Source organism: Manis pentadactyla, chromosome 14 (assembly GCF_030020395.1).
Source record: "Manis pentadactyla isolate mManPen7 chromosome 14, mManPen7.hap1, whole genome shotgun sequence".
Taxonomy (NCBI): Eukaryota; Metazoa; Chordata; class Mammalia; order Pholidota; family Manidae; genus Manis; species Manis pentadactyla.
In genome coordinates this window covers 47,925,875-47,938,792 of record NC_080032.1, presented here as the reverse complement: position 1 = coordinate 47,938,792, position 12,918 = coordinate 47,925,875, and the positions used below count along the sequence as shown (strand labels likewise).

The window sequence follows — 12,918 nt, the reverse complement described above, 5'->3', positions numbered from 1 at the left end:
GCCCCCACCCCCGGCCGGGGGAGCCGGGGCTGCTGGGGGGTGGCCGGGATGGAGGCGGCCAGCAGGTGCCTGGGCTCCAGCCGCGACCCCCACCCGGTCCCCTCCCGCGCCCCGAGCCTGGCCTCGCCCCCTGGCGGGCTAGCGCCGGCGGCTGCGGCGCGGGGGTGGGGCGCAACGCCGCAGGCAGCGGTTAAGAGGCCGCGGGGGCCTCCTGCCCGACACCCCCGGAGGCTGCCGCTTGGCCGGCCCTCAGCCCGCAGCTCCAGGACCATGCCCGTGGCCGGCGCTCGGCGCGGAGCCCCGGGGCGGAGAGCCGGGGGAGGGCGTGCGCAGCGGCGGCGGCGGCGGTGGCGGCCGCGGAGCCGCTAGTCCCCTCCCTCCGGGGGAGCAGCTGCCGCCGCCGCCGCCAGCGCGCGGGCCGCGGCCGGAGCGAGCCGGGCGAGCGGCGCGCGCGGGGAGGGCGAGGGCGAGGGCGGGGGCGGGGAGGGGGATGGGCGAAGGGCGGGAGGGCGTGGGGGAGGGTCTCGCTCTCCCGGCGGCCAAAGCCCGAGCGGGAGACCCTGGCGGTGGCGCCCCACACTCGGCGCCTCCTGCCGTGCTCTGGGGCGGCATGTCCGAGGCTGGCGGGGCCGGGCCGGGCGGCGGCGGGGTCGGGGCCGGGCTCGGGGCGCTGCCCCCGCAGCCCCCTGCGCCGCCGCCCGCGCCCCCACAGGGCTCGCCTTGCGCCGCCGCCGGGGGCTCGGGCGCCTGCGGACCGGCGACGGCAGTGGCGGCGGCGGGCACGGCCGAGGGGCCGGGAGGCGGCGGCTCGGCCCGGATCGCGGTGAAGAAGGCGCAGCTGCGCTCCGCTCCGCGGGCCAAGAAACTGGAGAAACTCGGAGTGTACTCCGCCTGCAAGGTACGCGCTCGCCACCGCGCGCCCGCCGTGGGGGCTCGGGTCGGGCCCGCGGACCCCCGCCCCCCCCTCCCGCTCCGCGCCCGCCTCCCCGCTCCCGCCTGAGGCCGCTGCACCGCGGAAGTGCTGCTGTCGCCTGCGCCCAGGGAGCGGCTGCTCGGGCAAGAGTCCGGTTGAGCTGCAAGAAGGGGAATCGACCCGCCGAGAGCCTTTCATTCCTCCCCCTTGGAGGAGGTGCCGCTGCGTCCGCGCTCATGGGCTGCCCTGGGGCTCTGTTGCTCAGTAGGAGCTCGCCGGAGGCGCCTTTCCGGAGGGGGCCTTGCGGGCTGTGTGGCGAGCAACCCGGAGCCAAGGAAACACCTTTGGGGGATCTGGACGGCCCTCCTTTTGCCGCCGTCCGCTCCCCGTGCCCCAGTGGGAGGCACTGGCTGAAAGGAGTGAGGGTGGAACGGGCTCCCGGACGCCCGGCGCCCTGGGAGATGTAAGGGGCGGACCGCGCTGGGTGGGGAGGTGAGCGCAGCCCGACGCGAGGATCCTGGTGCTCGGGGCGCCCCCGGCTGGGGGCGGAGGCGCCGCGCCGCGCGGCGACAGCCCCGTCATTATTGTATTATTACTTGTTTAGTTAAAACGTGTCCCAGCTGCTCGGGGCGTAAACAGGATTTGGCAAGGTGACAGCGCGGCGGGCGCTACTGCTCAGTTTGCGGACGCGCGTTTCTTGCCGCCCCTTCTCCGTACCCGCCGTCGGCGCCCCGTGGCCTCTCAGCTGCAGGTCCAGATGTGGGCGCCGCGCTCCCGGATGGGAGGACTGCCCGAGGCCGAGGGCAGGCGGCCCTGCGCTGTCAGCAGCGGCTTTGTTTTGACAGGGTGACAGCTGAGGGGGGCGGGGACTTGGCCCTGTCAGCTCCCGCGGCCTGTGGCTGAGGCGGGGAAGATACACTCACACACTCACACACCTCCTGTTCCTCCGGCCTACTGCAAACAGGGTCAAGTCCCAGATTGCAGATTCCCACAACCGAGCTGCGGCGGTCACCTCTGAATTTTGGTGTGAAGAATGTCAATCCTGCTAGAACCTCTCTCCCAGGAGTGCTGCTTTTTAGCATTTGCAAGAGCTTCTTGACCGCAGTGGAATCCTGTGCTTAACCCATTTTCCTCACCTTCACATCCTCACCTGTATGTTGAACGCCTACTGTGTGCTCTATGCTGGTTCAGTAAATATTTGTTGAAGGAATGTAGGACTAGCCCAGTGCTTCTCAAACTTTAACATGAAGAGATGTCACCTGAGGAGCTGGTCGCTGGTTCTGAATCAGGCCTGGGGTGGGCCTGGGATTCTGCATGTGTGACAAACACTGAGATGATGGGAGGTTAGTCCCCTGACTTCACTCCAAGTAGCTGAATTCTAGCTCAGACCAGGACAGTATCTTATTAGTCCCGTTTGGATTCAGCCAAAAAAACTGACATTGAGAAACAGTAATGCCACGTGGTTGGTATTTCTGAAGAACTGCAAAAAAGGTAAAGTGGAGAGTGTGCTTCTGAGAAACCTGGAGGGCCAGGAGTTGCCAGTGAAAGGCAGTGGGCTCATGAGAACAAGACCTTGAGTGTAATAGGCAGAAAGCAGAACTGTGCACAGGACATGGTATTTTATAGCTGGAGTGGGCTCCTAGAGGAACTCTCAGTGTTTTTTTGTCCTGGCTTTTTATTGGGTTCCCCACCTTTTCTCCCTGCTGCCTGCTATTGCCTTAATCTCTGAAAAGTTCCCTGAAGTTTTGGTGCTATTTCGAACCATGAGCATAAGTGCCCTGCATTGATATTTTTGATCCTTTGAAATTTCAGTGAGTGACATGTAGCACCTTTTCTAAAGTTTGTGACTTGAGTGTTTCATGTTAACATTTACCACCAAAGTTACAGGAAGGGAGAACCTCTCTTATTAAGCCTCACTTCCTGCTCCTGAGAGACTCTGAAAGTGTCCATTTTTGTTTGCTCATTCATTCCGTGAGTATTTAGAGGGATCCCAGCTGTGCACCAGGCGTTGTGCTAGATGCCGGGGCTATGACACCCAGAATCTCCTTCCGGAGCTAATAAGCATGCATGTACTGGGGGCCTGGGGAGGTGGACATGACCCAATTACAATGGAATTCAGAAAAACTGCTGTCTTAAAGTGGTGTTGGAACTCAGAGCAGGGCCATCTGTGGGCTAGAACATGGCTTGGGTAGGCAAGGCTTCCTGGAGGAGGTGTCCTTGGGTGCTAAGGATGACCGCGCAGCGTGGGGTGATGTGAAGTTTCTTGTGGAGAAACTGAAAGCAGTTTTGGGAGCTGGGAGCTGGGCCGTTGGGAGCTACTGCTCCACTGGCTGGGGCCACCCGGTTGGGGAGTGGAGGACGGCCAAGAGGGCGTTGGAAGTACAGGAATATTAATTCAGAGAGGGACATTATTTCAGATTTGCATGTTTTTGTTTTTAAACTGTGCTTGATTGGCTGTGAGGGAGTGTGAGAGACAGAATCTGGTTCTTTCTCACCTTGTCTCTACTCTTCATATAGGGAAGTCCAGCAAGACATACTCTTCTCCCTTCTCACTGACCAGCCCCTTTGGCAAGTTGGAGGGAGCAGAGAGGTTAGGAAATGAGGGGGCACCTGGAAAGAGATGAGGTACTTCCCTTGGGGCTACTGAAAGAAAAGAAACCATCTGGCCTTCACACTTCACAAATGAAACAGAAAAAGAAGGGAGCTAGTTCGCAGCCAGGGTGGTGCGCCACACCCTGGAGAGAAGGAAAAAAAGAAACAAACTTGTTTTGCAGGATCCAAAGCAGAGGTCTTTGAACTGTGTTCTGGCAGAGTTTGCTTCAGAGTCACATTGCGTGTGTGTGACACAGCCAGAGTGGTCATTAGAAATACAGATTTGACCATGTTCTGCCCTCTACTTAGAATCCTTAGGTTCTCTTTCCTGGGGTCCATAAGGCACTGCATGGCTTTGCCACTCCTGTCTCTGGCTCCTTTTCAGGGCCTTGCATGCATGGTTCTCTGCTACCTCAGGGCCTTTGCACGCACTGTTCATTGGGACTTAAACCTCTTTTCTCACCTCTCTGTTAAATTAACTCCTAACTTCCTGCAAACTTCAGACTCCTTGCATTTTCTTTACCCTTTGGCTAGCATTCTCATTATAAATTTTCTGAACTCCTCTGTACTTGTGTTTTTATATATATACATATATATATATATTTTTTTAATGAAGGTATTATTGATATACACTCTTAACGAAGGTTTCACATAAAAAAACAATGTGGTTACTACATTCACCCATGTTATTATGTCCACTCCATACCCCACTGCAGTCACTGCCCAACAGTATAGTAAGATGCCACAGAGTCAGTATTTGCCTTCTCTGTGCTACAGTGTCTTCCCTGTGATCCCCTCACATACCATATGTGCCACTCATAATGCCCCTCAATTTCCTTCTCCCTCTCTCCCCACCTACCCTCCTCCACCCCTCCCCTTTGGTAACCACTAGTCCCTTCTTGGAGTCTGTGAGTCTGTTGCTGTTTTGTTCCTTCAGTTTTGCTTTGCTGTTATATCCACAAATAAGGGAAATCATTTGGCACTTGTCTTTCTCCACCTGCTTATTTCACTGAGCATAATATCCTCCAGCTCCATCCATGTTGTTGCAAATGGTAGCATTTATTTATTTCTTATGGATGAATAGTATTCCATTGTGTATATGTACCACATTTTCTTTATCCATTCATCTACTGATGGACACTTAGGTTGCTTCCATATCTTCGCTATTGTAAGTAGTGTACTTGCGTTTTCTTCCTGATGCTTCTATCATGATTTTTAATTGTGTGATTTGATATGTGTTTGCCTTTCTGAGTAGATTCTAATGTACTTATTGACCAGATGAATGAACCAGGGAAGGGAAACCTGGGGAATTGATTAGCTGTTTGGATAACAGTAGTGAAATTTTAGCCTGGCAATTTGACCGTTGGGTAGTGGGGATTTTTTCATATAGGGCATTTCTAGGTTTCTCACAGGGGTCCATAGGACTGGGTTTTTAGTGTTACAAAAGAAACCCAAGTGAAAGTACCAGCCGGGCAAAGCCAAATCTCTTAGAGTTAAAGAGTAATTTATCTACAAAAGGCAAAAAGAAAAGCCATTGACTGACTCTTCCAAAGGAAACATCATTTTTATGTGAGTAGGGTGTGGTAGCCAAGAACTAGTGCTTGAATTCTGAGGAACCTGAGTTCATATTTCAGGATGTCCCGCTGTGTGACCTTGGACAAAGACTTCAACCTCTGTTGTCTGAAGTAGGGATAGTAATACTCCCCTCCTCCTCTGCCCCCAACAGAGCAGAGGGTATTTAAAATGGGCTAAGCATGTATGTGTGTGTGTGTGAGAGGCATTCAGCTGGGTGAAGGCCCCAGGCTAACCCCTCAAGCAGCTCAGAGCAGGGGGCACACTGTTACCTTGGAAGTCCAGAAGAACCGTGAGACTTAGTCTCGAATCTCTGCTCTGCCGCTTGGTGTGATCTTGGGCACAAGTCATGTACTTTTTCTCTGGCCCTTGATTGCTTCATCCAAAAAGTGGCCACCATAACTTCAGCCTCTAAGTTAAAGAGAGAAAGCTCCCGAAAGTTCCTAGAACCTACAAGTGTTGGGTCAATGCCGAATTGCTCAAAGAATTGTCTGGTACTTTACTCATTGCCTGTCAGAGTCAGTGGCCAAAAGGCATCCATGGAGAACCCAGGTGCTTCAATTTTGGGCTGAATGACAGGGGCAAAAGGCTACACATTTAGTCTTAAGTGAAAAAATAATGGTGTATAATGTAGCAGTCACACTGCGGTATGTAGACATCAGAGGGAGAGGTGCCACCATGAGAGAGAGAGTGTCCTGTGCTGGCCAGGGGCTGGTGAACTGGGCGCTGGGAGAAGCCTTAAAGTTGGGAGAGCCCTGGACACTTCTGCTTGTATCTGTTGGTCGCTTCTCCAGTAAGCAAATTTCTTTGTAACTGTCAGCATCTAGCATGTGGCTCTTACCCAGGAGCTGCTTTGCCCCCCGAGGGATAGTCGGCAATGTCTCCAGACATTTTGGGTCATTGTAATTGGGGAAAGGGATGCTACACTGGCAGCTAGGGATGTTGTGAACCTCTCAAGATGCCCAGGAGAGCCCTCCACAAAAGCACGATCTGTCCCCAGATGACCACAGTGCCGAGGTGGAGAAACCCTGCTTTAGTGGGAATTCGCGCTGTCCTGTAATACCGCAAGTACATGCAGCACAGGGAAAGTGAATGCTTTTAATGTTAATCTGAATAACCTGAAAAATCTCACTTTGTGAATCAAGGGCATATTTTTATATTTATTTTTATTGAAGTATGGTGGATAAAATGGGCATATTTTTAAACAGCTTTATTTCAGTATAATTTATAGATCATACCACTCACCATCTATAAACTTACAATCAGATGCTTTTGAGTAAATGTATAGTTTTATATCCCTCACCACAGTCCAGTTTTGTAACTTCACTCCCCACCCCCCACCACCCTCCAGATGATATTTTGTATCAACTGGTTGTTGTTTTGCAAACAAGCAAAATTTAAAATACTTTTTTGGAGACTCTTCAGGTATTCAGTACAACAAAGCACAAACAAAACATGGGAGGGGTAGGTAAAATGTTTTTCAGATATCTGTCTGTAGCTGCCTAAGTCTGTAGCATACAGTTATTTCATGTGTGGCGACTTCTCTAAAAGGCAGTGTCATAGAGAGCCAAGCACATACAGGAATCATGTTTCATTTGGCAGGCACAAAGCAAAAGGCCTGCGAGAAAGATGACCACATTTAATTCTGTTTCCTCATAAACTTTCAGGGAAGATGGAAATTCAAGCCTTGCAAAGCCTTCAGATTGCAATTTGCAGTTTTACGTAACTGAGAAAGTAGTTTATAGGGCAAAAAAATCAGAACAAAATCTGCTGAGGACTGTTTTTGTTTTAGGAAGCGTGTGCTGGCAAATAGCATTTTGTGGTACAGCTCTGGTGGTTTTATTTTTCTGTTTGTTTTATTTACCACTCAGATTAAAACCTAGTCACCTGTCCACATTGGCAGGATTCAGCTGTGCCCGTGAGGTAAATCCACGGGTCTGGCCATCACAGGGAATGTTGAGGGTAGAATATACAGCTCCATGTGCAGAGCCTTGGAAGAATCAGTGCGTCTGCTTGGGAGATAAAAGGTCTGGAAGCTGGGTGCAGTGCCAGTGATACTCGGTTCTCCGAGCCTCAGTGGCTTCTGGTTCAGTTCATCTGTCTCTTCACGAGCAGAACGTAGCTGTTTAGGAATGGCTGTCAGTGGTTTCCTACTCAGATGGTTTCCTGCCCCAGGAAGGCACGCTGGTGACCCCCGGAGCAGACCTGAAGGGTCCCCCCTTCTCCCTCCATGCAGGGTGCCCCTGGGCAGCCCCTCGGTTGCCTGTGTTTAGTTCCCTCATTGGTGATGTGGGAGTCAAGGTGCCACCTCATCAGCTTATTGTGAAGATGAAATTCAGCAGAAGCGAAGGTTCTTGGAATATAGGCGTTCCGCAGATACCTGGGTTATTTTTAAAAAACTTTCCAGTGGTATCAGCAGTTTTGCTGATAGTATTTCACCAACGTGTTAACCTCCTGTTGTTTAATTCTCCTCCTGGGCTGAGAGGAAAGTAAGGAAGATCATTTTACTAGCAGGGGACTGAGTTCCCGAGAGGCGAAGCAACTTACTCAAGCTGTGAGGGGCCCTTGTAGATTGTCTTTCCAGGGCACCCTTTTGCACCCTCTTCCCAAACTTCCTCCTGGGGCAGAGGGGATGTTCTTCCGAATGGTTTCCAGAGGGGATTTCATTTGTTTCAGGCAATCTGCTGTCCTCATTTGACATTTATTGTACTGCTATTGAGAGGTATGTTCAAAGGCTTTTCTAGTTCACTGAAACTGTGCAGGCCATAAAGCAAACAAAATTGAAGTGTGCTTTCCTGGCCCAGGGCAGACAGATGCTTGCCTTAATTGTTTTAAAGCTGACAATCAAGAATGGTCACTGTGCTGGCCCAGCAGAATCCCCTGTTGAAGGAAGATGAAAGAGTTACTTACTCAGGCTATGGAAGGTACCAGATGTGCCAGAGAGGTAAGGAATTGAGTGTCTGAGATGCTTAGAAGCCCCAGAGCAGCTCTATGTAAGACTGCACCCATTGTAGTATTTCAGGACAATTTAGAGGAAAGTCATGTTTTTAAAAGTTAGTTTTATTTTGCAGACAGTAAAGTACTCAAATCCCAAGTATAGATTATAGCTGGGTGAATTTTTACACACGCATGCAGCTGTGGAACTACTACCCAGATGAAGCTATAGCGTATGTCCAGCACCATGGAGGGTTCTCTTGTGCCCCCTCACCATCTCTGGTAACCCAAATTCTGACTTTTATTGCCAGAAATTAGTTTTGCCTTCCTTAAACTTCACATAAATGGAGTTGTGTAGTATGAAGTCTGTTGTTCAAGTCATTGGATGGGGACAACTTCATAAAAAGGATTTTCATGAGGCTTTTAAAAGAAGAGGTGGGAATTTGGTATTCAGGCATACTGGAAAGAACCCACAGAGGCAGGAAGGGGGTCAAGAAATGAGAAAGGTGTACTGGACCGGGCAGATGTAGGCAAGGAATGGGGACAGAATGCCAGGGAGGTGGGGGCAGGGAGCCTGTGAGGTCACAGCTGGCAGAATGCCCAGCCTCTTCCCTCTTCCCTCCTTCTTCCCCGGAATCTGTACTGGGGATCCTTGCTGGTAAATACCTATGGGAAGTCCTGCTGTTCCCCATCCTTGCTTCTGGAAGATGACTGGGGTTTCACATCGTACCCTGTAAGCCATGCGGGACCGTAGGTGTTGAGAGGTGCGGTAGGGCTCCTAGAAGGCTGGTTAGAACTCAGCAGGTAAAGCTCCAGTGGGTACTGACATCTCTGTGTTGGTAGCTTAGAGGGCAGAGATGTGGGACACAGAACATTCGGGGTCATCCCCCCACGATCTCCAGAACTGTGTGCTGAGGCTACTAAAGGCCACCTTCCCCCAGGAGTGGCAGTGAGGAACACAGATTACTATGCAGCCCCTCGGAGTTTTTACTTTAACTCATCCTTGAAAACTCAAACTAAATATATAAGATAAATTTATTATTTAATGGAATCATAAGGACCATCTTTTCTGTATTCATATACTTAATGCAACAGGAATTTCATCTTTACTTGTGTGTGCATGTACACATGAGCATTCTGCTTATTGCCATTTATTCATTTAACATTTATTTCCATGGGCTGCCTTGGAAGATTTCTGCTCAGGTAGCTCCTGTCCAGACTCCTTATGACAGTTTATCAATTAGTTACAATTGAAACGGAATTGAATCCTTTATAATGTTGAATTGCTTTCATTTCTGGCATCTCATTGTACATGCTGGCACCCCCTGCACCGCACACTTTTCTTCTCTAAGAATTAGTATGTTCGTTGTCAAACATCATTCTGGTCCATTCTCAAATGCCAACTCCTCAGAGAAACCTTCCTGAACACCCCCCTGTCTAAAATAGCTGCACCCCATCACTCTGTAATCTTACCTGTGTTGCCTTCTATTACTGCATTTATCAATACTTGGAAGTCACATATATTTTAATAATTTCTTGTCTGTTTTATAACAGTAGGAATTCCATGAAGCATGAACCATGGTTCATTCCATTTCCCAGATCCACAGACCATGCCCTGTACACAGTAGGTACTCAATATGTGTTTGTTGAATAAATGGTAATTTCATTTTCCTACGAATTCCATATTCATAGGCTTTGTGAAATTGGAGGAAAGAAAATCATATTTTAAAGACGAGGAAACTGAGGCTCAGGAAGGTCAGCAGCGTAGAGCTGGGGCTGAAGCAGTATCTCCTGACTCATAGCTGAACGGCGTTCCCTGTGAGCCCATTTTGGACCTGATAGCGTGTATGTGGCCGGTGCCTGGACTTCTGCTGCAAGACAGAGCAAGAAGTCACACCCACTTTTAATCCTCCTCTGAGGAATAATGTGAACTACTCTGACCACCATTTTCTCTTCTGCAAATTAGAATTAGAGTCTTGCAGAGGTATTGTGAGTATTGTAAGATCAGTAAGTTAAAATCTCTGAAGTGAGAAAAAAGGCCTGCCATGTATTCTGAAAGTCTGTATTATAGTAGTGGACTAGGACAGAAAAAATCAGTTGTCTATAAAGGCATGTTTTCTAACTATTATTTATATTTTTTGTTACTTTACTGCTCACTTCAACTAAAAGGCTACAATAGGCTTGCTGTACTTTAGTCTTCTGTTTGTACCCAGAAGCCCAGACACAGGGCTTACTAGTTTTTTTAACCAGGAGATGAACACATTTTTTTTTGGAAAAAAGTATGACTAATGTCTCTAGTGATCCACTTGGAATGATACACTACCTACCCTTAGGAGGAAGTTTTGCATTCTCTCTTCAGTGAGCTCAGGGCAAGAGGTGTGGGGATTCTGCACCATGCCAGTCAGGCTCCATTCATTGCCCGCTCTCGGCCTGTGAGGCTTCAGCGAGGCTTTTGTAGTCTGCAGGAGGTTCCAGAAGTACGGGGACAAGACCTGAGTAATATCACAGTGACTGACGGCAGCAGCTCTCATTTGCATCAGCTCTAATGAGCTGGCGTTGAAAGTGGGTGGCAGACTGTCCAGGAAGCCAAGGTCAGCACACTTTGAAATAGCCAAGTGAGTCATGTAACCCAGGATTTGCACATATGCACAGAACCACCTCCAGGAGAACATGTCTGTGAGTGTTGGTGAGGTGCCTGTGCCTAGCTATGTCCTAGGTATGTGCTGAGTGACAACAGGAAGTGAAAGCCACAAGGAGCCCCCATCTTGCTGGGGAGAGCAGATATGGAGGGAGAGAAAAATTCAGTGCATAATCCTGTATGAAGTCAGTGCCAAGAGAAACCACCATGAGCTGGGGTGGGGGTTGCTTAGGAGAGGGGCCCAGCCCAGCTGGAGTGAACAGTGTGAAACAAAGCAGAGAAGTGACCCTGAGGGGAGCAGAACATGAGGGTGGTTTAGACCTGGGCACCAGGCTGCTTGGTTGAATCCTGATGTGTGACTGTGGCGATACTACTTACCCTTGACAAGCATCAGATATTATAACTGCAAACTGGAGATAGTGATATTGTCAACTTTTTCCATTCATTCAGCAAATTGTGGTTTAATGTGCAGGCATTGATTTCTATGCTGGTGACAATGACAGATGGGTTCTTAGTCTTGCAAAGCTTGCTTTCTTGTAGCAGAAGCAGACAGTAAACAAACAAATAACAGAAAGTGTAAGTGCCACATGGAGAATGGAAACAGAGAAGTAAATGAGAGTGTCTGGGGAGTTCCTTCAGACATGTGCCCAGAAAAGTCCATCTGTGGAGGGGACCTGGTCTGGAGCTTGATAGAAAACAAGAAGCCAGCCATGCTGGGGGGGCTGGGGTGGGAGGTGGGGGAGGGTCCCAGGGGGGAGTGTAAGACTCGGGCCAGAAATGGCTTGGCATGTTCGAGGGTGGCCAGGTGACTATCACAGCTAGCTGGAGGTGGGCAGGGGCAGGGCAAGTTCAGGAGATGGGGGAAAACGAAGATGGGGTCAGATTGCTGAAGTATAATTTTCACCCAGTGAAATGATCTGATCTCCAATTCTGATCGGTTCTGACAAATATGTGTCAAGCCCTGGGACATTTTCATGACTTAGAAAGTTCCCCCTGCTCTTTGCCATTCAAATCCCTCTCCCCTAAAAGCAACCACTGGTCTGCCTTCTGTCACCATAGATTAGTTTGGATATGCTAGAATTTTATATGAAGAATACCACCCAGTACATGCTGTTCTTCTTTCACTCCACAGGGTATTTTTGAGATTCTTCCTTCTTGTTGTGTGCATCACTAGTTAATTTCTTTTCATTGCTGAGAAGTATTCCACTGTATGGATGCACCCGAGTTTGTTTACCCACTCACCTGTTGACGGAAATGTGGGCTGTTTGCAGTGGATTCAGATCAGACTTGCATTTTGAAGCATCTCCTTTGGCTGCTCTGAGAAGAATAAGGTGTGCAAGAGAAAGGAGGAGAGGGTCAGTTGAAGCCACTGCAGTCTAGGAATAGTGGGTGGTGGCTCAGGTGAGTGTAGTAGTGGTGGAGAGGGTGAGGATAGAGAGCTGGGGCCTTTACTATGAGTGTAGAGGCCACAGAACTTGGTTTGTTGTGGGGTGGTGGTGGGTGAAGAGAATTCAGAAATGAACCTAATGTCTAGGTTGTTGGCTAGAGCAACAGAAAGGATAATAGTTTGATTTACTAAGATGGGCAAGACTGTGGAGGAAGCAGGTTTGGGGTGGGCAAGAATCAAGCATTCTTTTTCGGGTGTGTTGTTAGGTATGTCTCTTAGTAGTCAGTGTTTTGATAACATGAGATAATCCATTTAGTTGTTTGTTACAGTATCTGGAACATTCTAAATGCTCAGTAAATGGTAGCTACTATTACTCTTAAAAGCAGTGCTCAATCCTTCTGTGTTTGTTGCAGCATTACTTACAATAGCCAAATATGGAAGCTACTTAAATGTCCATTCAGTAGATAAATGGGTAAAAAAGATGTGGTACATATACACAACAGAATACTACTCAGCCAGAAAAGAATGAAATCTTGCCATTTGTGACAAAATGGATGGACCTAGAGGGTATTATCCTCAGTGAAATAAGTCGGACTGAGAAAGAGAAAGACGAGTATGGTTTCACTTATATGTGGGATGTCAAAAAACAAAACAAATGAACAAACAAAGCAGAAACAGACTGAGAGAACAGACTGGTGGTTGCCATGGGGTTTTGGGGGGAATGGGGAGGAATGGGTAAAATAGGTGAAGAGGAATAGATTAGTGAGAATGGTATCTTGATATATACTCATGTCAAAATTCATCAAGCTGTACATTAAGATTGTTGTATTTTATTATATGTACCTAATAGAAAAAAAAGCAGTGCTAAATCATAATTATTGA

The 12,918-nt window shown here is 49.2% G+C and overlaps 1 protein-coding gene across 2 annotated transcripts in view; it reads left to right on the top strand.

Moving 5' to 3' along the window:
- The first annotated feature begins 504 nt into the window (after positions 1–504).
- Positions 505–12,918, top strand: part of KAT2B (lysine acetyltransferase 2B) — a 106,008-nt gene continuing 93,594 nt past the window's right edge. The window contains exon 1 of one of the 2 annotated variants that reach the window (XM_036898228.2): positions 505–898. In XM_036898228.2, the coding sequence (XP_036754123.1) occupies positions 611–898 (288 nt within the window). In that variant the 5' untranslated portion in view covers positions 505–610. The remainder of the gene's footprint in view (positions 899–12,918) is intronic. The other variant, XM_036898227.2, reaches the window with a different exon arrangement.